We start from the raw sequence: 27,121 nt of genomic DNA, 5'->3' as shown, positions 1-27,121 counted from the left end.
AGTCCTAAAAGCCCTTATCCTCGAACTGCGACCCCTATTTCTGGGCTCCCCCACCATCGGGAACATTCTTTCTGAATCTACCCTGTCTAACCCTGTTACAATTTTATAAGTTTCTATGATATCCCCTCTCACTTTTCTAAACTCCAATGAATACAACCCTGACCAACAGTCTCTCCTCATATGACAGACTTGCCATCCCAGGAATCAGCCTGGTAAACCTTCACTGTTCTCCCTCTATAGCAAGGACATCCTTTCTCAGATAAGGACACCAAAACTGCACACAATACTCCAGGTATGGCCTCACCAACGTGCTGTACAATTAGAATCATAGAAATAGGAATCCTACAGTACAGAAAGAGGCCATTCGGCCCATCGAATCTGCACCGACCACAATCCCACCCAGGCCCTACTCCCATATCCCTACATATTTACCAACTAATCCCTCTAACCTACACATCTCAGGACACCAAGGGCAATTTTTAGCATGGCCAATCAACCTAACCCGCACATCTTTGGACTGTGGGAGGAAACCGGAGCACCCGGAGGAAACCCACGCAGACACGAGGAGAATGTGCAAACTCCACACAGACAGTGACCCAAGACGGGAATCGAACCCAGGTCCCTGGAGCTGTGAAGCAGCAGTGCTAACCACTGTGCTACCGTGCCGCCCATTGTAGTACAACATCCCTGTTCCTGTACTCAAATCCTCTCGCAATGAAGGCCAACATAGCATTTCACTTCTTTATTGCCTGCTGTTCCTGTGCTCACTTTCAGCGACTGTATACAAGGTCAAGATCTTGCTGAGTATCCACCTCTCGCAATTTACACCCATTCAAATAATGTCTTCCTGTTATTGTTGTAGTGTAGGTAACCTCACATTTATCCACATTAAACTGCATCTGCCACGCATATGGCCACACACTCAGCCTATCCAAATCATGCTGAAGCATCTCTACATCGTCCTCAAGCTCACCCTCCCACCCAACTTTGTATCATCTGCAAATTTGGAGACAATACGTTTAATTCCCTCTTCCAAATCATTAATATATGTGAATAGTTGGGGTTCTAACACAGATCCTGTGGTACCCCACTAGTTACTGATTGCCAATCGGAAAAAGACCCATTTATGCCAATTCTTTGCTTCCCATCTGCTAACCAACTTTTTATCCATCTCAAGACATTACTCGCAAGCCCACGTGCTTTAACTTTAAATAGTCTGCTATGTGAGACCTTGTTGAAAGCCTTCTGAAAGTCTAAATAAACCACATCCACCGGTTCTCCTTGGCCAACTCTATTAGTTACATCTCAAAGATTCGTCAAGCATGACTTCCCCTTTGTAAATCCATGCTGACTTTGTCTGATTATACCACTGCTTTCCAACTGCTGAGTTATGAAATCCTTGATAATAGACTCGAACAACTTCCCCAGTACTGATGTTAGGCTCACTGGTCTATAGTTCCCTGTTTTCTCTCTACCTCCCTTCTTGACTGTAGGCTTACATTAGCGACCTGCCAATCTGTAGGAACTAGTCCAGAGTCAAAGAATTTTGGAAAATTACCACCAATGGATCTACTATTTCCAGGGCCACTTCCTTAAGTATCCTGGGATAAGGATTATCAGGCCTGAAATTTATCCAGTTTCAATCCCATCAATTTATCTATTAATGCTGAGTTCCCTCAGCTCTTCACTAAACTTATTCTTGTCTTCCTTTGTGAAGACAGAAGCAAAGTACAAATTTAGTTCTAACTGTAAGAGGCCATTTGTTTTTGTCAATCTTTTTCTCTTTACATACCTATAGAAACTTTTACAGTCAGTTTGTGTGTATATACCCCTAGTTGCCTGTTACTGCACTTCTTTAAAAAACATACCATTTTGTTTATATTGTCTATCCTAATTCTTCCCAAAATAATCATTTTACAACCTTAAATTTCATGTGCCACCTGCCTACTTATTCTGCTTGTTCATATTTGGGCGGCACGGTAGCACAATGGTTAGCACTGCTGCTTCACAGCTCCAGGGACCTGGGTTCGAATCCTGGCTCGGGTCGCTGTCTGTGTGGAGTTTGCACATTCTCCCTGTGTCTGCGTGGGTTTCCTCCGGGTGCTCCAGTTTCCTCCCACAGTCCAAAGATGTGCAGGCTAGGTTGATTGGCCATTCTAAACTGCCCCTTAGTGTCCCGGGATGCGTAGGTTAGAGGGGTTAGTGGGTAAATATGTAGGGATATGTGGATAGGGCCTAGGTGGAATTGTGGTCGGTGCAGACTCGATGGGCCGAATGGCCTCTTTCTGCACTGTAGGATTCTATGATTCTATATCCTCCTAAAGTCTGTTCATAGAATCATACAGTGCAGAAGAAGCCCTTTGGCCCATCAAGTCTGCACTGACACTTGGAAACACCTGAACTCCCATCTAATCCCATCTGCCAGCACTTGGCCCATAGCCCTGAATGTTATGATGTGCCAAGTGTTCATTCATCCAGAAACATTTTAAAGGATGTGAAGCAACCCACTTCTACCACCCTCCCAGGCAGTGCATTCCAGACCGCCACCACCCTTTATATAGAACATAGAACAGTACAGCACAATTCAGGCCCTTTGGCCCACAATGTTGCGCCGAACCTTTTCCGAAACCAAGATCAAGCTATCCCACTCCCTATCATTCTGGTGTGCTCCATGTGCCTTTCCAATAACCGCTTGAAAGTTCCTAATGTCCAACTCCACTATCACAGCAGGCAGTCCATTCCACACCCCAACCAACCACTGAGTAAAGAACCTACCTCGTACATCCCTCCTATATCTTCCACCATGAACCTTATAGTTATGCCTCTGGGTAAAATAGTTTTTCCTCACATCACCCCTAAACCTCCTGCCCCTCACCTTGAATCTATGTCCCCTTGTGACTGACCCTTCAACTAAGGGGAACAGCTGCTCCTTATCCACTCTGTCCATGTCCCTCATAATCTTGTACACCTCGATCAAGTCGCTCCCTCAGTCTTCTCTGCTCCAACGAAAACAACCCAACCTATCCAACCTCTCTTCATAACTTACATGTTCCATCCCAGGCAGCATCCTGGTGAATCTCCTCTGCACCCCCTCCAGTGCAAACACATCCTTCGAATAATAAGGCAACCAGAACTGCACACAGTGCTCCAAAGTTCTGTACAACTCCATCCTGACTTCCCTGCTTTTGTAATCTATGCCTCGATTCATAAAGGCAAATGTCTCATATGCCTTTTTCACCACCCTACTAACATGTCCTTCCACTTTCGGAGATCTATAGACAAACACACCAAGGTCCCTTTGTTCCACAGAACTTCCTAGTCTCCTCCCATTCATTGAGTATTTTCTTGTCAAATTACTCCTTCCAAAGTGTATCACCTCACACTTTTCACAGCTAAATTCCATCTGACACTTATCCGCCCATTTGACCATTCCGTCTATATCTTCTTGTAGCCCAAGACACTCCACCTCACTATTAACCACCCATCCAACCTTTGTGTCAGCCAAAATCTTACTAATCCTACCCCACACATAATCATCAATGCCATTTATATAAATGACGAATAATAAGGGGCCCAAACACAGATCCCTGTGTTACGCCACTGGACACTGGTTTCCATTCACTAAAGCAGCCTTCTGGTCATCATCCTCTGTCTCCTACAACTGAGCCAATTTTGAATCCACTTTATCAAATTACCCTGTATCCCATTTGAATTTATCTTCTCTACAAGTCTCCCATGTGGGACCTTGTCAGTTGTTACCATCTTGCTTACTGTTTACTACCTTTGAGTTGCAGGTTATCTGTAAACTTTGAAACAATGCCCTCTATTTCCAAGTCCAGATCATAAAGATATGAAAAAGAGTAGTACTGATGGAAACCCCTGAAAAATAAAATTGCACACTTCCCTCCTGTCTGAAAAATAATCACTCATCACTACTTTATTAAACAATTCATTTATGAATGCGTCATTAACAAGGCCAGCATTTATCACCCAACCCCAACTACCCTTAAAGTGACGTGCATTTCTTAAAACACGTGGTGCAGGTACACCCAGAGTACTGTTAGAGAGGGAATTCCAGATTTTGGCCCAAGGGAAGTGAAGGAGCAGTGATGTACTTTCAGGTCAGAGTGGTGTGCAAGATGGAAGAGAATTTGAGGCTATAGATGTGGAAGTTGCTGCTGTGCATCTGACAGATAGTACACACTGTTGTCACTATCCACAGACAGTGAATGTTAAAGATGATGGATGGGATGCCAATCAAGTGAGTTACCTCATCCTGGATGGTGTCAAAATACTTGAGTCTTGTGAAGCTACAGTCTTCTAGTCAAATGGAAAGTATTCCATCGCATTCTTGACTTGTGTCTTTTAGATATTGGTAGGAAATTAGAAAGTAAATTAGGCAGAAACCCAGCCTCTGACCTCCTAATGTATCACAGTAGATATGTGGCCAACCTTTACCTAGCAGCATTGACCAGTTTGTGATCAATAGCAGCCCCCAGGATGTTGTCAGTGGAAAATTCAGAGGTGGTAATGCCATTGCATGTCGAGAGACGATGGTTAAATTATTTCTTGTTGCAGGTGGTCACTGTCTGGCACTTTTGTCACATGAAATGTTACTTTCCATTTATCAGCCCAAGCCTTAATACTGCCAAGTTCTTGCTGCACATGGGTACTGAACACTCATCATCCGTAGGCATTTCCATTTCTGATCTAATGTTGATGGGAGACAGGGTCATTGATGAAACAGTTGAAGGCAGCTGGGCCTACAACACTACCCTGGGGAATTCCTGAAACAGTATACTGTTCGATCTCCAACAATTCATGATCATCTTCCTTTGTGCTAGGTGTAACTTCAACCAGTCAAGGGCATTCGTAGTTAGCTCGCATCTGAACCAAGGCTGCAATGATGCCTTGCTACTGCTTTTCTACATTTCTGTTTATATGTTTCAGTCACTTTGATGGTGCCCTGCGTTCTCAAAATGTTCCTTCTAGTTTCACATTGTGAAAGGAACCAAACTTTCATACATCAGCTCTGCCCCCAAAAATAGGTCATTTTTAGCACATGCTTTAAGTACAAACTTGGTGAAACTAGCTTCATTTAATCTAATATTCTTACCTGCAGAAAGGATGACGTCTCATAGAGCTGTTCCACAGTGCTGTCATTTATTGCCAGGTTACCCGTGTATGCATATCTAATGATTATCTGAAGCGTGGGTGCATCCACATTCTGCAAGTGTACATGTGTCTGCTTGCTTTCACTCAATCCACTCATAAACATGGCCCTGAAGAAAGATCCAACATAAGTTACTAGCTTTAAGTCCTATGAGATAGAGGGCAAATACCAAACCAACAGTAGATACAATTTGTGTATTTTTTAAATTCAAAAACATTCCCTTCCTTGGCTTTTCCTTCATCTGTTCAAAATGCAAACTTGGTTTCTCAATTACTACTTCCAATTTACCATAACTTTTATTTTACTTCTCTTTAATCATAATGAATTCTGACACTTTGGATTTAAATCAGTTCATTTTCTTATTTAAAATAAATCCCAGTTACTGGTTTGGATTTTACACACTAGTGCAGAACTTAAATGGATGTAAATATATGCAGCCAAAAACATTTCCTACTAATGTTCATTTGGTTTTAAAAATATGTCCAAACGCTCCTTCACATTTTGTCTCTTTCTCTCTTGAAGGTACCACACCAACATCCTAGTGTTTAGCTTTAGATCACCAGCTCATTTTCTTGATCAAAATAAACCCCTGCAGTTAATTAACACAGTTTGGGTGTCAGGTGGTATACGATGGGGATCTCTGATATCTCACCCAAATGGACATTAGCAAGGTACTCAAGTTACAAGAAGAAATTTACAAACCGCGTAACAAGTGTATTTCCCAGAGGAAATCCTGGCAATTTTTCTCCATCTTCAGTCAAGAGCACTAACAATTTGCAGCTACCCTGACTGATATTGTCTAACTCTGCTCAGACTAAGAGAAGAAGGAACATTGGTAAAACCCAGTGGCACACTATTTTACCAACGGAACAACCAAGGAAAAAAGAGGAAAACTGGGCGAAATTGAGAGCTCTGAGGAGGATGCAAAGAGGCTTCAAGGTGATTTAAAGTTGAGCGAGTGGGCAAACACATGGCAAATGCTAAATGTGGCTAAATGTTAAGTGATACACTTTGCTGTGAAAAACAGAAAGGAACATTATTATTTAAATGGTAACAAATTGGGAAGCCTGGATGTATCAGTCAATGAAAGTGGAGAGGCAGGTGCAACAAGCAATGAGGAAGGCAAATGTTTTGCTGGCCTTCATTGCAAGAGGATTTGAGTTCATAAGTAGAGATGTCTTATGCAGTTATACAAGGCCTTGGTGAGACAATGTAGTTCTAGTCTCCCTACTCAGGAAAGGCAATACTTGCCACAGAGGAAGTGCAGCAGAGGTTCGCTAGGCTATTACTGGGGTTGGTGGGTCTGTCCTATGAGGAGAGATTGGTTTGACTGGGCCTATATTCACCAGAGTTTAGAAGAACGAAGGAGATCTGATTGAAACGTACAGAATTCTAACACAGCTGGACAAACTAAATGCAGATGTTTTCCCTGATTGGGGAATCTAGGACTAAGGCCTCAACTATTTACCATTTATATAGATGATCTGGAGTAGGGTAACAAAGTTTGCAGACGACACAAAGATAAGTGGAAAAGTGAATCGTGTGGAGGGCGTAGAAGGTCTGCAGAGAGATTTGGACAGGCTGAATGAGTGGGCGAGGATCTGGCAGATGGAGTATAACGTTGACAAATGCGAGGTTATTCACTTTGGAAGAAATAATAGCAAATTGGATTATCTAAATGGAAAGAAATTACAACATGCTGCTGTGCAGAGGGACCTGGGGGTCCTTGTGCATGAGACGCAAAAGCCCAGTCTGCAGGTGCAACAGGTGATCAAGAAGACAAATGGGATGTTGGCCTATATCATAAGGGGGATAGAATATAAAAGCAGAGATGTCGTGCTGCATCTGTACAGGGCATTGGTGAGGCCGCAGCTGGAATACTGTGTGCAGTATTGGTCCCCTTATTTGCGGAAGGATATATTGGCCTTGGAGGGAGTGCAGAGAAAGTTCACCAGGTTGATACCAGAGATGAGGTGTGTTGATTATGAGGAGAGACTGAGCAGATTGGGTTGGTACTCATTGGAATTTAGAAGGCTGAGGGGGGATCTTAGAAGGTGCAGGAGGGAGGGATTCAGATACCTGGACAATTGGGGCTCATTCTGGGGTAGGTGGGACCTCTACAAACAGGATGGTCGACACCTGAACCAGAGGGGTACCAATATCCTGGGGGGGAAATTTGCTAATGCTCTTCGGGAGGGTTTAAACAAATTCAGCAGGGGGATGGGAACCTGAATTGTAGCTCCGGTGTACAGGAGGTCGAGAGTAGAGAGGTCATGGTTTCAGAGTCGCAGGAGTGTACTGGCAAGCAGGAAGGCGGTTTGAAGTGTGTATACTTCAACGCCAGGAGCATCCAGAATAAGGTGGGTGAACTTGCAGCATGGGTTGGTACCTGGGACTTCGATGTTGTGGCCATCTCGGAGACATGGATAGAGCAGGGACAGGAATGGTTGATGCAGGTTCCGGGGTTTAGATGTTTCAGTAAGTGCAGGGAAGGTGGTAAAAGAGGTGGAGGTATGGCATTGTTAGTCAAGGACAGTATTACGGTGGCACAAAGGACGTTTGATGAGGACTCGTCTACTGAGGTAGTATGGGCTGAGGTTAGAAACAGGAAAGGAGAGGTCACCCTGTTGGGAGTTTTCTACAGGCCTCCAAAAAGTTCCAGAGATGTAGAGGAAAGGATTGCAAAGATGATTCTGGATAGGAGCGAAAGTAACAGGGTAGTTGTTATGGGGGACTTTAACTTTACAAATATTGATGGGAAAAGCTATAGTTCGAGTACTTTAGATAGAAACATAGAAAAACTACAGCACAAACAGGCCCTTCGGCCCACGAGTTGTGCCGAACACATCCCTACCTTCTAGACCCACCTATAGCCCTCCATCCTATTAAGCTCCATGTACTCATCCAGAAGTCTCTTAAAAGACCCTACTGAGTTCGCCTCCACCACCACTGACGGCAGCCGATTCCACTCGCCCACCACCCTCTGTGAAAAACTTCCCCCTAACATCTCCCCTGTACCTAACCCCCGCACCTTAAACCTGTGTCCTCTCGTCGCAGACATTTCCACCCTGGGAAAAAGCCACTGAGAGTCCACCCGATCTATGCCTCTCAACATCTTATACACCTCTATTAGGTCTCCTCTCATCCTTCGTCTCCCCAAGGAGAAAAGACCGAGCTCCCTCAGCCTATCCTCATAAGGCATGCCACTCAATCCAGGCAACATCCTTGTAAATCTCCTCTGCACCCTTTCAATCTTTTCCACATCCTTCCTATAGTGAGGCGACCAGAACGGAGCACAGTACTCCAAGTGGGGCCTGACGAGGGTCTTATATAGCTGCATCATTATCCCCGGACTCCTAAACTCAATCCCTCGATTGATTAAGGCCAGCACACCATACGCCTTCTTAACCACCTCCTCCACCTGCGGGGCCGATTTTAGAGTCCTATGGAGCCGGACCCCAAGGTCCTTCTGATCCTCTACAGTACTAAGAGTCTTTCCCTTTATATTGTACTCCTTCATCCCATTTAATCTACCAAAATGGACCACGACGCATCTATCTGGGTTGAAGTCCATCTGCCACTTGTCCACCCAGTCTTGCATCCTATCTATGTCCCTCTGTAACTTCTGACATCCCTCCAGACTATCCACAACCCCACCAACCTTCATGTCGTCGGCAAACTTACCAACCCATCCCTCCGCTTCCTCATCCAGGTCATTTATGAAAATGACAAACATCAAGGGTCCCAGAACAGATCCCTGGGGCACACCACTGGTGACCGACCTCCATTTAGAAAAAGACCCATCTATACCCACTCTCTGTCTCCTTTGGGCAAGCCAGTTCTGGATCCACCGGGCAGCAGCCCCTTGGATCCCATGCCCTCTCACTTTTTCTAGAAGCCTTGCATGGGGGACCTTATCGAACGCATTGCTAAAATCCATATAAACCACATCTACCGCCTTCCCTTCGTCAATGTGTTTAGTCACATTTTCGAAGAACTCCACCAGGCTCGTAAGGCACGATCTGCCCTTGACAAAGCCATGCTGAGTATTCTTGCGCATACTAAACCTCTCTGAATGCTCATATATCCTGTCCCTCAGGATCTTCTCCATCAGTTTACCAACCACTGAGGTTAGACTCACCGGTCAGTAATTTCCTGGGCTATCCCTATTCCCCTTCTTGAAAATAGGAACCACATCCGCAATCCTCCAATCCTCCGGTACCTCTCCCATCTCCATCGACGACGCAAAGATCATCGCCAGAGGCTCTGCAATCTCTTCCCTCGTCTCCCACAGTAACCTGGGGTACATCCCATTCGGACCTGGCGACTTATCTATCTTGATGCCATTCAAAGATTCCTGCACAACCTCTTTCTTAAAGTCCACATACTCAATCATTTCAGTCCACCGCACGCCCGCAGTACATCCACCCAGGTCCTTCTCCTCTGTGAAAACCGAGGCAAAATACTCATTGAGCACCTCCGCCATTTCTACTGGTTCCGTACAGACTTTCCCGCCTTCACCTTTTATCGGCCCTATTCCGTCACGTCTCATCCTTTTACTCTTCACATATTTATAGAACGCCTTAGGGTTCTCCTTAATCCTACCTGCCAGAGCCTTCGCGTGACCCCTTCTGGCTCTCCTAATTTCCTTCTTTAGTCCCTTCCTACAACCCGTATACTCTTCTAAATCCCTATCTTTGCCAAGCTCTCTGAGCCTTTTGTATGCTTTCCTTTTCTTCTCGACTAGGTCCCGCACAGCTTTCATGCACCACGGTTCCTTTAACTGACCAACACCTCCCTGTCTGCTCGGAACGTTGTCCTGTAGAACTCTAGACAGACATTCCTTGAAAAACTGCCACCTCTCTTCAGTACATTTCCCCGAGAATACCTCCTTCCAATTCACTCCTCTAATTTGCTGTCTAATGTCTTAATATTTCCCCTTACTCCACATAAACACTTTCCTAGCTTGCCTGATCCTCTCTTTTTCCAATGCAAGCCTAAAGGAGATAGAGTTATGATCGCTATCCCCAAGATGCTCTCCCACAGAGATCTGACACCTGTCCAGGTTCATTGGTCAGTATCAGATCAAGTACAGCTTCTCTTGTAGGCTTGTCCACATGCTGTGTCAGGAAACCCTCCTGAACACACCTAACGAACTCCTCCCCAGCCAATCCCCTTACCCTAGGGATATTCCAATCTATGTTTGGGAAATTGAAGTCTCCCATCACAACAACTCTGCTTTTACTGCATCTCTCCAGGATCTGTTTCCCTATCTGCTCCTCCACCTCCCTGTCACTATTGGGCGGCCTATAGAAAACTCCCAACAAAGTGACCGGCCCCTTCCCACTCCGAACTTCCACCCACAGAGACTCTGTGGACAATCCCTCCACAGCATACACCTTCTCTACAGCTGTGACACTATCCCTGATCAGCAGTGCCACTCCACCCCCTCTCTTGCCTCCCTCCCTGTCCTTCCTGAAACATCTGAATCCCGGCATCTGGAGTATCCAGTCCTGTCCCCGAGACATCCAAGTCTCCGTAATGGCCACCACATCACACTTCCAGGCATCGATCCACGCTCTGAGCTCATCCCCTTTATTCACTATACTCCTGGCATTAAAGTAAACACATCTCAATCCTTTGGTCTGAGCTCTCCCCTTCTCTATTCCCTGTCCATCCGCCCTCTTGCACTGCCTATAACCCTTCTCTGTTTGCGAGCTACCTTCCTCACTCTCAGTCACCTCATTTTGATCCCCTCCCCCCAACCTATCTCGTTTAAACTCTCCCCAGTAGCCTTAGCCAACCTTCCTGCCAGGATATTGGTCCCCCTGGGATTCAAGATGGGTCAGTTTTTGTCCAATGTGTGCAGGAGGGTTTCCTGACACAGTATGTAGATAGGCCAACAAGAGGCGAGGCCACATTGGATTTGGTACTGGGTAATGAACCAGACCAGGTGTTAGATTTGGAGGTAGGGGAGCACTTTGGTGATAGTGACCACAATTCGGTTACATTTACTTTAGCAATGGAAAGGAATAGGTGTATCCTGAAGGGCAAGAGTTTTAGCTGGGGGAAAGGAAATTGTGATGTGATTAGGCGAGATTTAGGATGCGTAGGATGGGGAAGGAAACTGCAGGGGATGGGCACAATTGAAATGTGGAGCTTGTTCAAGGAACAGCTACTGGGTGTCCTTGATAAGTATGTACCTGTCAGGCAGGGAGGAAGTGGTCGAGTGAGGGAACCGTGGTTTACTAAAGAAGTTGAATCTCTTGTGAAGAGGAAGAAGGAGACTTATGTAAAGATGAGACGTGAAGGCTCAGTTAGGGCGCTTGAGAGTTACAAGCTAGCCAGGAAGGACCTAGAGAGAGTGTTAAGAAGAGCCAGGAGGGGACATGAGAAGTCTTTGGTAGGTAGGATCAAGGAAAACCCTAAAGCCTTCTATAGGTATGCCAGGAATAAAAGAATGACTAGGGTAAGATTAGGGCCAGTCAAGGATAGTAGTGGGATGTTGTGCGTGGAGTCTGAAGAGATAGGAGAGGAGCTAAATGAATATTTTTCATCAGTATTCACGCAGGAAAAAGACAATGTTGTCAAGGAGAATACTGAGATACAGGCTATTGGACTAGACGGGATTGAGGTTAATAAGGAGGAGGTGTTAGCAATTCTGGAAAGTGTGAAAATAGATAAGTCCCCTGGGCCGGATGGGATTTATCCTAGGATTCTCTGGGAGGCTCAGGAGGAGATTGCAGAGCCTTTGGCTTTGATCTTTATGTCATCATTGTCTACAGGAATAGTGCCAGAAGGCTGGAGGATAGCAAATGTTGTCCCCTTGTTCAAGAAGGGGAGTAGAGACAACCCTGGTAATTATAGACCAGTGAGCCTTACTTCTGTTGTGGGCAAAGTATTGGAAAGGATTATAAGAGATAGGATTTATAATCATCTAGAAAGGAATAATTTGATCAAGGATAGTCAACACAGTTTTGTGAAGGGTAGGTCGTGCCTCACAAACCTTATCAAGTTCTTTGAGAAGGTGACCAAAGAGGTGGATGAGGGTAAAGCAGTTGGTGTGGTGCATTTGGATTTCAGTAAAGCATTTGATAAGGTTCCCCACGGTAAGCTATTGCAGAAAATACGGACGCATGGGATTGAGGGTGATTTAGTGGTTTGGATCAGGAATTGGCTAGCTGTAAGAAAACAGAGGGTGGTGGTTGATGGGAAATGTTCATCCTGGAGTTCAGTTACTAGTGGTGTACCGCAAGGATCTGTTTTGGGGCCACTGCTGTTTGTCATTTTTATAAATGACCTGGATGAGGGCGTAGAAGGATGGATTAGTAAATTTGCGGATGACACTAAAGTCGGTGGAGTTGTGGACAGTGCAGAAGGTTGTTGCAGGTTACAGAGGGACATTGATAACTGCAATGCTGGGCTGAGAGGTGGCAAATGGAGTTCAATGCTGAGAAGTGTGAGGTGATTCACTTTGGAAGGAGTAACAGGATTACAGAGTACTGGGCTAATGGTAAGATACTTGGTAGTGTGGATGAACAGAGGGATCTGGGTGTCCATGTGCATAGATCCCTGAAAGTTGGCACCCAGGTTGATAGGGTTAAGAAGACGTACGGAGTATTAGCTTTTATTGGTAGAGGGATTGAGTTTTGGAGCCAGGAGGTCATGTTGCAGCTGTACTAAACTCTGGTGCGGCAGCACTTGGAGTATTGCGTACAGTTCTGGTCACCACATTACAGGAAGGATGTGGAAGCATTGGAAAGGGTGCAGAGGAGATATACTAGGTTGTTGCCTGGTATGGTGGGAAGGTCTTATGAGGAAAGGCTGAGGGACTTGAGGTTGTTTTCGTTAGAGAGAAGGTGGTTAAGAGGTGACTTAATAGAGGCATACAAGATGATCAGAGGCTTAGATAGGGTGGATGGTAAGAGCCTTTTTCCTCGGATGGTGATAGCTAGCACGAGAGGACATAGCTATAAATTGAGGGGTGATAGATATAGGACAGATGTCAGAGGTAGGTTCTTCACTCAGAGTAGTAAGGGGCATGAAATGCCCTGCCTGCAGCAGTAGTGGACTCGCCAACATTCAGGGCATTTAAATGGTCATTGGATAAACATATAGATGATATTGGAATAGTGTAGGTTAGATGGGCTTTAGATTGGTTTCACTGGTCGGCACAACATCGAGGTCCGAAGGGCCTGTACTGCACTGTAATGTTCTATGTTCCATGTCCTACCAAAATGGATGACTTCACATTTACCAACATTGTACTCCATCTGCCAGACCCTCGCCCATTCACTTAGACTATCTATATCCCTTTGCAGACTTTCAGCATCCTCTGCACACTTTGCTCTTCCACCCATCTTCGTATCATCTGCGAATTTTGACTCACTGCACTTGGTCCCCAACTCCAAATCATCGATGTAAATCGTAAACAATTGCGGTCCCAACACTGATCCCTGAGGCACACCACTAGTCACTGATCGCCAACCAGAAAAACACCCATTTACCCCCACTCTTGCTATTTCTTCCTTGATGATAGATTCAAGCATTTTCCCTACTACAGAAGTTAAGCTAACCGGCCTATAGTTACCTGCCTTTTGTCTACCTCCTTTTTTAAACAGTGGCGTCACATTTGCTGTTTTCCAATCTGCAGGAACCACCCCAGAGTCCAGCAAATTTTGGTAAATTACCACTAGTGCATTTGCTATTTCTCCCGCCATCTCTTTTAGTGCCCTGGGATGTATTCCATCAGGACCAGGAGACTTGTCTACCTTTAGCCTCATTAACTTACCCAACACTGCCTCTTTTGTGATAATGATAGTTTCTTGGTCCTCACCTGCCATAGCCTTCCTGTCATCAATTTTTGGCATGTTATTTGTGTCTTCCACTGTGAAGACCGACACAAAATACCTGTTCAATGCCTCAGCTATTTTCTCATTTCCAGTTATTACATCCCCCTTCTCGTCCTCTAAAGGACCAATGTTTCCTTTCGCCACTCTTTTTCGTTTTATATATTTGTAGAAACTTTTGCTCTCTGTTTTTATATTCTGAGCTAGTTTACTCTCATAATCCATCTTACTTTTCTTTATAGAAATCATAGAATCATAGAAACCCTACAGTGCGGAAGGAGGCCATTCGGCCCATCGAGTCTGCACCGACCACAATCCCACCCAAGCCCTACCCCCACATATTTACTTGCTAATCCCTCTAACCTACGCGTCTCAGGACTCTAAGGGGCAATTTTTAACCTGGCCAATCAACCTAACCCGCACATCTTTGGACTGTGGGAGGAAACCGGAGCACCCGGAGGAAACCCACGCAGACACGAGGAGAATGTGCAAACTCCACACAGACAGTGACCCGAGCCGGGAATCGAACCCGGGACCCTGGAGCTGTGAAGCAGCAGTGCTAACCACTGTGCTACCGTGCCGCCCACTAAGCTTTTATAGCTTTTTTCATACCCTGTTTGTGAACACAGCTCTTCACTCACCTGATAAAGGAGCCCGAGACTCCGAAAGCTAGTGCTGCCAAATAAACCTATTGGACTTTAACCTGGTGTTGTGAGACTTCTTACTGTGCTTACCACAGTCCAACGCCAGCATCTCCACATCAATGGAGAGTGCGGGAGGGCATGCCAGGAGCAGCAACAGGCACACCTAAAACTCAGGACAGGATGTACTCACATCTGGAAGAGAATAGGCTTATTAGCAATAGGCAGCATGGTTTTGTGAAGAGAAGGGAAGGTCGTGTCTCTCAAACATGATTGAGTTCTTTGAGGAAGAGACAAGAAAAACTGACCAGGGCAGGGTAGTGGATGCTGTATACATGGACTTTAGTAAAACCTTCGATCAGGTTCCTCATGGCAGGCTGGTACAGAAGGTGAAGTCATATGGGGTCCAAGGTGAGCTGGTAAGATGGATACAAAATTGGCTTGGGTATAGAAAGCAGAGAGTAGCAGTGGAAGGGTACTTTTCTAACTGGAGGTTTGTGACAATTGGTGTTCCACAAAGATCAGTGCTGGGGCCTCTGTTGTTTGTAATACATAAATGATTTGGAGGAAAACGTAGATGGTCTGATTAATAAATTTGCAAATGATACAAAAATTGGGGGAGTAGCAGATAGCGAGGAGGATTGTCAGAGGATACAGCAGGATAAATCAGTTGGAGACCTGAACCGAAAGATGGCAGATGGAATTTAACCTGGACAACGGAGAGGTGATGCAATATACAGTAAATGGTAGAGCCCTTAGAAATATTAGCATACAGAGGGAACTAGGCGTGCAGATTCACAGTTCCCTGAAGGTGGCAACTCAGGTGGACAAGAAGGTGTAAGGCATGCTGGCCTTCATCGGTCAGGACGTTGTGTATAGAAAATGGAAAATCATGTTGCAGCTGTGTAAGACTTTGGTTAGGCTGTATTTGGAGTATTGTGTACAATTCTGGTTGCCACAGAATCGGAAAGATGTTGATGCATTGGAAAGGGTGCAGAAGAGATTTACCAGGATGTTGCCTGGTTTAGAAGATATGGACTACAAAGGTTGAACAAACTTGGATTGTTTTCATTGGCGCATCGGAGGATGAGGGGGGGACCTGATAGAGGTTTACAAGATTATGACAGACTTGGATAGAGTCGAAGGGTCAATTACTCAGGGGCATAGGTTGAAAATGAGAAGGGGAAAGTTTGAGAGAGATGTAAGGGGCAAGTTTTTCACACAGGGTGGTGAATGCCTGGAAGGCGCTGCCGGAGAAGGTGGTGGAAGCAGATTCGATAACATTCAAGAGGCATAAATACATGAATAGGCAGGGAGTGGAGGAATATGGACCACATAGAGGCAAGAAAATATTGGCTTAGAGAGGCATCTATGTCGGCACAGACTTGGTGGCCGAAGGGCCTGTTCCTGTGCTGTACTGTTCCCTGGGGGGTCAACCTGGTGAAGCTACCAAACAGGACTACTTGCATGCCAAACAGTATAAACAGCAAGTGATAGACAGAGCTAAGTGTTCCCACAGCCAACTGATCAGATCTAAACTCTGCAGTCTTGCCACATCCAGTCGTGAATGGTGGTGGACAATTAAACACACTGGAGGAGGAGGCTCCATAAATATCCCCATCCTCAATGATGGAGGAGTCCAGCACATCAGTGCAAAAGATAAGGCTGGAGCATTCGCAGCAATCTTCAGCAGGAAGTGCCGAGTGGATGATCTATCTTGGCCTCTTCCAGTGGTCCCCATCATCTCCGATGGCAGTCTCCAGCCAATTCTATTTACTCTACGTGATATCAAGAAATGGTTGGGGCACTGATAACATTCCGACAATAGTACTGAAAACGTGTGCTCCAGAACTTGCCGCTCCTCTAGCCAAGCTCCTCCAGTATAGTTACAACACTGGCATCTACCCAACAATGTAGAAAATTGCCCAGGTATGTCCTGTACACAAAAAACAGGACAAATCCAACCCGGCCAATTACCACCCAGTCTATTCTCGATCATCAGCGAAGTGATAGAAGGGGTCATCAACAGTGCTATCAAGCAGTACCTGCTCAGCAACGCCGAGTTTGAGTTTCGCCAGGGTCACTCAGCTCCTGACCTCATTACAACTTTGGTTCAAACATGGACGAAAGAGCTGAATTCCAGAGGTGAGGTGAGAGTGACATCCCTTGACATCAAGGCCACATTCAACCGAGTGTGGCATCAAAGAACCCTGGCAAAACTGGAATCAATGGCTTTCAGAGGCAAACTCTCCACTGGTTGGAGTCATACCTGGTACATAGGAAGATGGTTGTGGTTGTGGAGGGTCAGTCATCTCAGCTTCAGGACATCTCTGCAGGGTTCCTCAGGGTAGTGTCCTGGGCCCAACAATCTTCAGCTGCTTCATCAATGACCTTCCTTCCTTCATAAGGTCAGAAGTGGGGATGTTTGCGGCTCCTCAGATACTGAAGCAGTCCATGTTCAAATGCAAAATGATCTGGACAATATCCAGGCTTGGGCTGACAAGTGGTACGCAACATTCATGCCACGCAAATGCCAGGCAATGACCATCAGCAATAAGAAACACTCTAACCACTGCCCCATGACATTCAATGATGTTACCATCACTGAATCCCCTGTCAACACCCTTGGGGTTACAACTGACCAGAAACTCAACTGGAATCGCCACATTAACAGTGGCTACAAAAACAGGTCTGAGGCTAGGAATCCTGCGGCGAGTAACTCACATCCTGACTCCCCAAAACCTATCCACCATCTACAAGGCACAAGTCAGGTGTGTGATGGAATACTCCCCACTTGCTTGGATGGGCGCAACTCCAACGACATTCAAGAAGCTCAACACCACCCAGGACAAAGCAGCTTGATTGGCACCACACCCACAAAAATACACTCAGTAGCAGCAGTGTACTACCTACAAGGTGCACTGCAGCAATTCACCAAAGATCCTTAGACAGCATCTTCCAAACCCACAACTACTTCCATCTAGAAGGACATGGGCAGCAGGTACATGGGGACACCACCACCTGCAAGTTCCCCTCCAAACCACTCACTTTCCTGACTGAGAAACATATCGTCATTCCTTCACAGTTGCTGGGTCAAAATCCTGGAATTCTCTTCCTAACAGCATTGTGGGTTAACCCACAGCAAGTGGACTGCAGTGATTCAAGAAGACAGCTCACTACCACCTTCTCAAGGGCAACTAGGAATGGGTAATAAATGCTGGCCAGCCAGTGATGCCCATGTCCCACGAATGAATTAAAAAATCTCTCACTTCATCTACCCCTCTTAGTATATTCCCATTTATCGTGTACTCCCAATAACTGTTTGACCTCCCTAAACGCGTTACCTCACATTTGTGTGTGTTAAAATCCATCTGCCACTTTATCACCTATTCCACCAAACTATCAATATCGTTTGAGAGATTATAGCAATCCTCTACACTATCCATTACTCGGCCAATCTGTGTCACCTGCAAATTTCCCAATCATGCCCCTCACATTCACGTCCAAATCGTTAATATATAACACAAACAGTAAGGGTCCCAACACTGAGCCCTGTGGAACACCACTTGAAACAACTTCCCATTCACAAGGGCATCTATTAACCATTATCCTTTGTTTCCTGTTGCCACGCCAACTTTTTATCCAGTTTGCCACATCATCTTGTATCCCATGGGCTTTTATTTTGACCAATCTGCCATGTGGGACCTTGTCAAATGCTTTGCTAAAATCCATGTACACAACATCCACTGCACTACCTTCATCAGTAAGAAGTTTAACAACACCAGGTTAAAGTCCAACAGGTTTATTTGGTAGCAAAAGCCACACAAGCTTTCGGAGCTGCAAGCCCCTTCTTCAGGTGACTCACCTGAAGAAGGGGCTTGCAGCTCCGAAAGCTTGTGTGGCTTTTGCTACCAAATAAACCTGTTGGACTTTAACCTGGTGTTGTTAAACTTCTTACTGTGTTTACCCCAGTCCAACGCCGGCATCTCCACATCATGACTACCTTCATCAACCCTTCTTGTCACTTCCTCAAAAAACTCAGATTTGTGAGGCAAGACCTTCCTTAACAAATCCATGCTGCCCATCCCTGACTAGTCCATGCCTTTCTACTTAACAGCTGATCCTATTTCTCAGGATTGATTCCATTATTTTGCCCACCACCGATGTAAGACTAACTGGGGAATCCATATCGCACCTTTCACAATAGCAAGACAGCTTAAAGTCATTTTTTATTATATAGTACGATGTGGGTGTCACTGACTAGGAGTGTTTTTTCCCATCCCTAATTGCCCTTGAAATTATGGCGGTGAGTTACTTTCTTGAATCGCTGCAGCCCATGTGGTGAAAATCCATCTACCTATTAGAGAGGGAGTTTCAGAACTTTGCCCTCGTGATCATGAAGGAAAGGCGATATATTTCTAAGTCAGAATGACGTGTGGCTTGGATGGGAACCAGGCGGTGGTGTTCCCATGTCTCTGTTGCCCTTGTCCCTCTAGATAGTGGTTGCCTTGTGTTTGAAAGGTGCTCTCTTCAGAGCCTTGGCGAGTTCCGACATGGTACACGCACGGCTGCCATTGTTCATCGGTGCAGCGCGTGAACATTTGTTGGAGCGCCAATCAAGCGAGTTTTGACCTGAATAATGTCGAGCTGCTCGATTATTTATGGAGCTGCACTCATCCATGAAAGCGAAGATGATTCCATCGTAATAATGAATTGTGCCTTTCAGATGGTGAACAGGCTTTGGGGAGTCAGGCACTGAGTTACTCGCCGCAGGATTCCTAGACTCTGACCTGCTCTTGTAGGCACAGTATTTATGATTAGTCCAATTCAGTTTCAGAGGTGATGGTTAGATTCTTTCTTGCTGGAGATGATCATTGTCTGGTACTTCTGTGGCATGAATGTTATTTGTCACTTGTCAGCCCAAGCCTGCACATTGTCCAGGTCTTGCTGCATTTGGACATGAACTGCTTCAGTATCAGGAGTTTGAATGGCAGTGAACAATGTACAATCATCAGTGAACATCCTCACTTCTGACCCTACGATGAAGCAACTCAAGATGGTTGGGCCAAGCAATAGCCTGAAGAACTCCTACAGAAATATCCAGGAACTGAGATAATTGACCAACAACAATCTTACCTCGTGCTAGGTATGATCCCAGTTAAGTGAGCTTCCCCCTCTATTCCCATTGACTCCACAGTTTTGCTAGAGCTTCTTCATGCCACACTTGGCCAAATGACATCTTGATGCCAAGGGCAATCACTCTCACCTCTGGAGTTCAGCACTTTGGTCCATGTGAGAGCCAAGGCTGTAATGAGGTCAGGAACTGAATGATCCTGGCAGAACCCAAACTGTGCAGTGAGCAGGTTATTGCTAAGTGCGTGCTGCCTGATTGCACTGCTGATGACCTCTTCCATAATTTTATTGATGATCTTCAGTAGACTGATAGGGTGATAATTAGCCAGGTTGGCTTTGCCCTGTTTTTTTTGGAGTACAGGACATACCTGGACAATTTTCCATGTTGCCAGGTAGACGCTAGTATTGTAGTTATGTTTAAACAGCTTGGCTAGGGGTGCAGTAAGTTCTGGAGCAGAAATCTTCAGAACTATTGCCGGAATATTGCCAGGGCCCCTAGCCTTTGCAGTCTCCAGTGCCTTCAGCCATCTTGGAATGAATGTAATTGGCTGAAGACTGGCATCTGTGATGCTGGCATTTCCAGAGGCGGCCATCCACTCAGCATTTCTGGCTGAAGATTGTTGCAAATGTTTCAGCTTTGTCTTTTGCACTGATGTGCTGGGCTCCCCCATCATTGACGATGGGGATACCTGCAGAGCCTTCTCCTCCAGTGAGTTGTTTAATTGTCCACCACTGTTCATGACTGGATGTGGCAGGACTCCTGAGCTTAAGTCTGATTTGTTGGTTGTGGAATCGCTTGCTGCTTATGCTGTTTGGCTCACAAGTAGTCCTGTGTTGTGGCTTCACCAGGTTGCCACCTCAAATTTGTAAGTATGCCTGGTGCTGCTCCTATCATGCCCTCCTGTACTTTACATTGAACCAGGGTTGGTCTCCTGGTGATATATATTGTATTGTGCATAGGATCTTTTATGGCAAGCTATGGGGCCAGTTTGACATCTCAGCTGAACAACACTGACTGTGCAACACTGAAGTGTTTGATCTTGAAATAAGTCTCCAGTCTACAGCCATCTAACTCAAATGGTGAGAGTTCTAACAATAAGCCAAGGTCAAAAAACCAGAAACTAGGATTGCTTTAACCACAAGAGCATAAAAACACCATTCAATAAGCTTCCCTTTGAGTGCAGTACCAACTGTGATGCTTCTTGTGCAATGGAAACATAGAAACTAGAAGGAGTAGGCCATTCGAGCCTGCTCCGCCATTCATCTTGCTCATGGCTGATCACCGAATTCAATATCCTGATTTCCACCCACCGCCCCCCCCCCCCCCCCCCCCCCCACCCCCAAAACCCCTTCCTCCCATATCCCTTTAGCCCAAAATCAGAAAACGTTTGGCCTCAACTACATTCAGTGGGAGTGAATTCCACATATTCACCACTCTCTGGGTGAAGAAATTTCTCCTAACCTCTGTTCTAAAAGGTTTACTCCTTATCCTCAAACTATGACCCCTAGTTCTGGACTCCCCCCACCATCGGCAACATTCTTTCTGAATCTACCTTGTCTCTAACCCTGTTAAAATTTTATAAGTTTGAGATCCCCTCTCACTCTTCTAAACTCCAGTGAATATAATCCTAACTGACTTAGTCTCTCCTCATATGACAGACCTGCCATCTCAGGAATCAGCCTGGTAAACCTTCACTGTATCCCCTCTTTTGCAGTGACAACCTTCCTCAGATAAGGACACCAAAACTGCACACAATAGTCCATTGGTGTAGCCTCACCAACACCCTATACATTTGCAATAAAACATCCCTATACTCAAATCGTCTCGCTATGAAGACCAGTACACTATTTGCCTTCTTTACTGCCTGCTGTATAATAGGTATTTCTTGATCGTACATTGGTGGCCGATGGTAGATTCGGCAAAATAACATTTTGTTCCTTTGCCGAATAAAGGTAAGATAAGCAAAGAACACATAAAAGATAAAAGAAACTTTTCAGTGCAGCGAACTGACAAAGCAATCTAGTAAAATTCAACTTTGTTAATTGTACCCTCCAAATCCGAACAACCTAACTTCCATTGGGTTGCCAGAATATGCATCTCAGGGTGTCAGATCGCATAGCCACGTTACAGAATATATAGATACATGGCAAACTGTGCACGCTGAAAGTAAACAGACAGATTCATTTCACATGGATTGTCTATCACAAATGACAACACTGATATTCACTTCTTTAAATAAATTATGCAGATATAAATAAAATGCAAAAATGATTTCATAGCCAGAGGATCACATCAAAATAAACTTTGCAAATGTTGTTCTAAATATCTGAATATCTTCAATATTAATATATTGAAGTCTAATTTTATGTACCCAAAATGTTTGCAACCATTTTTTCCTGGTATGCTAACAGCTGCTGCAGAAGAGCAAGAGAGAAGTTTTTTGAAACTTCCAGAATGCTGCTTTATAAAGAATCAAAGGGAAGAAACTTATATGCTACATATGACAGCAAACTCAAAGAGAATAGCATTTTGATCTCATGCTCCTGAGATTGTGGGGAAGAGGAGATAGAAGACACATAAAATGGTCCATTTGTTTTCCAAAGCAACTTGAGTTTGAGGTTCAAAGGAGTGAAGTTCCTTCAGTCCTGAATATGATGGCCAAGCAAGATATTTTAAAGCGTCATTTTCAATTTTTATTATTTTCAAAAGATGACTATCCTTGCAGTGCTTCAAGCTTACACAGATCTATCTCCATGTTAATTCTGGTTTCTGCAATCGAAGATTTGCATACATGGACCACCACCATAGGTCCAATATAAGTTTGAAAACCTAAAATCAAGCAGCCTTTCTATTCATGTTTTGTATAAAACCAATTGACAGCTCATAGCAATTTAAACTGATACAGGATCTTTGTCCGATGAGTATTTAAAGGTCTCAAGTTATTCAGAAACCAAAGATCACTGTGTAAATCATAAAATCATAGAATCTTACAGTGCAGGAGGCCATTTGGCCCATCATGTCTGCACCAACCACATTCCCACCCAGGCCCTATCCTATTTACCCTAGCTAGTCCCCCCTGACACTAAGGGGCAATTTAGCATGGCTAATCCACTTAACCCGCAGATTTTTGGACCATGGGAGGAAACAGGAGCACCCGGAGGAAACCCACGTGGACTCGGGGAGAACGTGCAAACTCCACACAGACAGTGACCCAGGCCGGACTTGAACCCGGGTCCCTGGCGCTGTGAGGCAACAGTGCTAACCACTGTGCCACCATGCCGCCCTTTAAAGCAGGAGCAGAAGATATTTAAAAATAAAACTTGTAGATTTCAAAATTATCTTAACAGCAGATAAAACTCTCCATTAATGATTTTATTTAATTTTAGAAAACAGTTGATAAGAAAATACATAGATTACTATTTACCTGAAATAGGAGCTACATGTAGCAAGAACCATCTTGTGGCACGGGAATTCAGTGCTCTCTGCGATTAAAACTATGTCAGTCAACAGCTGCTGGTCATAGAAACATTTAAGCTGCTCCAACAAAGATACAGCATATTCAGTATTGATCTGCTTCTCTTCCTTATTGGACATGATTGCATTCCATCAATGAAAAGTTTCACCCAGTTTGATGAAAGCTCTGATGAAAATTTATTTCTGTTAAAGTAATATGCACTGATTTATATACTACTGTTGAAAGTTGTAAAACAATCCTAATAGACTTCTGGCAGCAGAATATTCCACTTTGAAAAAGCCCTGGATTATTTCATACAATCATATCAAATGTTGTACTCCAAATGAATTTTGTGCCAAGTTGCAGCATTTTCCGTTGAGACAAATTGTGTCACAGTACATGACTAACTTTGAGGTAGCATAGATTTTGTGGGCACACTAATGATGTATCAGTGCCTAGAAAAAAAAGAAACAAAAGATTAGAGACTGAATTACAGAGTTCAGTACATATCTTTGATTGGATATTGTTTATGTACAGATAGTGGGCATTATTTAGGGTTTCCCCTCAGCACATATAAAGAGACATTTGTAAAAACATGGTGTGATTGAGTCAGCAGGTGAATGCTTATAACATTTAATTCTGAAGTATAACAGAGTAAAGATTGACTATTATCCTTCACTAACTGGCTTCCCAGAGTGAAACATTTGTCAGCTAATCTTCAAATAAATCAAAAGTTGATACATTATGCAAATTATATATAGGAAACTTGGAATCCATGCGACCATTGAGCCAAGACAGGAATATCTTAAGATATTGAAATTTTCAAACAGCATTACCATCACATATAAATTTCTACATCTCCATGATCATAGCGACAATTTTTATAAATACAATAAAATTATTCATATTTTACATGAACAAACTTCCAAGAATACAAGATCTGGAAACGTGGGAAATATAGTATGGACTGACAAAAAGTTTTTTTTTTTTAGGAGCACAGGACTTGGGAGTAGGCCATCCGGCCCTTCAAGCCTACTCCATCGTTCTAAAAGGACGTGGCTGATCTGGTTGTGGTCTCAACTCCACTTTCCTGTCAAACTCCCAACAAACCTGCACCGACCACAATCCCACCCAGGCCCTATCCCCATAACTCCATGCATTTACCCTAGCTAATCCCCCTGACACTAAGGGGAAATTTAGCATGGTCAATCCACCTAACCTGCACATCTTTGGACCGTGGGAGGAAACCGGAGCACCCGGAGGAAACCCACGCAGACACAGGGAGAATGTGCAAACTCCACACAGATAGTCACCCTTGTCAATCAAAAATCTATCTAACTCAGCCTTGAATACACGCAATGACCCAGCTTCCACTATTCTCCAGGGAAAAGAATTCCACAGGCACCCTCTGAGAAAAAAAACTCACCTGTCTTAAAATACCTCATTTCTAAATTGTGTCCCCTCGTTTTAGACTCCCACAACAGAAAACATCCCTCCGGTATCCACACTATTTGGTCCGTGCAGGATCATCTATGTTTCAACAAGGTCACCTCTCATTCTTCTGAACTCCAATGGGTCTGGGCCCAATCAACTTGTTTAATCTTTCTTCATAAGATAAGCTCTTCATCCCAGGGGTGAGTCAAGTGAACCTTCTCTGAACCGCTTCAAACACAATTAATTTTTCAATACTTAGGCCAAAACTGCACACACTACTCTAGATGTGATCTCACTGTGCAGGAGGCGGCCATTCAGCCCACCGAGTCTGCACCAACCACAATCCCACCCAGGCTCTATCCCCATTACTCCATGCATTTACCCTAGCTCGTCCCCTGACACTAAGGGGAAATTTAGCATGGTCAATCCACCTAACCTGCACATCTTTGGACAGTGGAAGGAAGCTGGAGGAGGAAACCCATGCACACACAGGGAGAATCTGCAAACTCCACACAGACAGTCACCCAAGGACGGAATTGAATCCGTGACCCTGGCACTGAGGGGCAGCAGTGCTAACTACTGTGCCACCGTGCCGCATACAAGAATCAACCACATTGCTGTGGATCTGCAGTCACACATAGGCCAGACCAGATAAGGATGAAAGGGCATTTAATGAACTAGCTGGGTTTTTATGACAACAATTTCATGGTTGTTAGATTTTTAAGTCCAGACTTTTATTGAATTCAAATTTCACCTTCTGATGTGGTGGAATTCAAACCCAGGTCTCTACATTATTACCACTACACCTCCCCTGCATTGCCATTCTTTTTGCCAATTGGACATTATTATATATCATCTGCCCTAGGAGGATCAAGGAACCAATCAAGCCTAGTCACATGCCCAAACAGTGAAATATTGTAGAATTGAGACACACATTGGTGATCACCTGTCTGACCAGACGATTTGTGATGAAACCACAACGCCAAAAACAACAGATATGAAGATACCACTCGCCCACTGCCAATTTTTCCTGTGTTTGAAAATGAGTGCATATTTGAAATATGACAGTCTATGCCAGCATTTATGTTCCACATCAGCCTTTTCCTATTCCTCTTCATCTGAGCCTGTTTATTCTTCTTTTCCTTTTGCCTTTTTAGTTTCCCCTTAAATATATCAACACTATTCACCTCAGTTCTGATGCATTCAGGAGAATGGATGTAATGTAAATATTATACACATGGAAGTTTTGTTGCAACCAAATGATGACATGACACATTGTTGTCCAGGTTTACTATTACAAATCTGCATTGTATTTCAGAACTACTTCTACACGCATCAGTGATCCCAAATATTTCAGCTTCATTGGCAATTTGAGCCATGAGAGAAAGCCACTGATTAGCTGGATCATTGTCTAAAAGATGATGCGGAAGCCTAAGCACATGCTATCTCCACAAATATTTTTGCCAATTGGGCAACATAATCTGCAAAATGTGGGTCCGTGAAGGAGTCATTGCCAATGGAAGATCCATTCACTGGGATCGGTCTTAATTCTATTGATTTTAAAACAATTTTAAGTAGGTTGTGGAAAGGCTCAAGATATTATTGCAATTTGAAGATAAGAGGTATGAAGTAATAGTTATTTCTATATTATTATATGATCTGAGTGCTGGAACATGAATAGATATGTGAGCAGAAATACTAACAGTAGTGCCAAGTTGGTCGAGACGAAAACTGGGATCATCCAGGGGACAAAGAATCAAGATTGAGGATATCCCTTGGGCAAGTAAGAAAATCCAAGCAAAGTGACCACAATAGTGGGCACACTTCCAGAATGGAGAAGAGACGAGTATCATTCATGGCCCATACAAAGGTACATGGAACAAAAAGCTGAGGAAGCACTGGGTGGATAATCAAGAGTGACTTGACACAAAAGGATAAAGGTGACTGAAACAGCCAGGGAAGCTCAACATCAACAACAATGGAGTAAATTGATTTGACCCCCTTCGTCACTGCTGAAAGATAGGAATTTAGTAGCATAGCCATTCTAGGTTGGTGAGACACAAGTTAAAATAAGAACTAGAATTAACGAAGGATTAAGAGAGGGGGCGATCACTCGTGATGATTCTTAGTTTGCAAGATCAACACTGATGATCAAGCAATAAGTTCTGCATCCCTCAAAGTCGTATGCCACACCTACTATTCCAGAGTTTTCAATCTCAGCTCATTTCCTATGCAAGAGGGCAACAGAAGCATTTCTCAAGTCATTAGTATTCAATAGAATTGTGTATAAATGTGCTTGACATTAAAGCCCAATTCCTCTATAATAATTATAGTAATGAAGGAAATTTGAGACCATAGGTAAATGACAATGCCAGAGAAGTGATTGCAGAGCCTCTGGCTCTGATCTTCAGGTCGTCGTTGGCCTCTGGTATAGTA

The 27,121-nt window shown here is 44.3% G+C and overlaps 1 protein-coding gene across 4 annotated transcripts in view; it reads right to left on the bottom strand.

Moving 5' to 3' along the window:
- kbtbd2 (kelch repeat and BTB (POZ) domain containing 2) overlaps positions 1 to 27,121 on the bottom strand; it is a 63,021-nt gene that overhangs the window by 5,773 nt on the left and 30,127 nt on the right. For all 4 annotated transcript variants that reach the window (XM_078216971.1, XM_078216968.1, XM_078216969.1 and 1 more), the window contains exons 2-3: positions 23,222 to 23,706; positions 5,117 to 5,282 (exon numbers count right to left, since the gene is read on the bottom strand). Coding sequence is in view for 3 of the 4 variants with exons in the window: in XM_078216968.1 (XP_078073094.1) it covers positions 5,117 to 5,282; positions 23,222 to 23,391 (336 nt within the window). In the remaining variant the exon portion in view is untranslated. The remainder of the gene's footprint in view (positions 1 to 5,116; positions 5,283 to 23,221; positions 23,707 to 27,121) is intronic.

The sequence above is a fragment of the Mustelus asterias genome, chromosome 7, assembly GCF_964213995.1.
Source record: "Mustelus asterias chromosome 7, sMusAst1.hap1.1, whole genome shotgun sequence".
Lineage (NCBI taxonomy): Eukaryota > Metazoa > Chordata > Chondrichthyes > Carcharhiniformes > Triakidae > Mustelus > Mustelus asterias.
The sequence above is the reverse complement of the archived record's forward strand: the minus strand, read 5'-3'. Positions and strand labels throughout refer to the sequence as shown.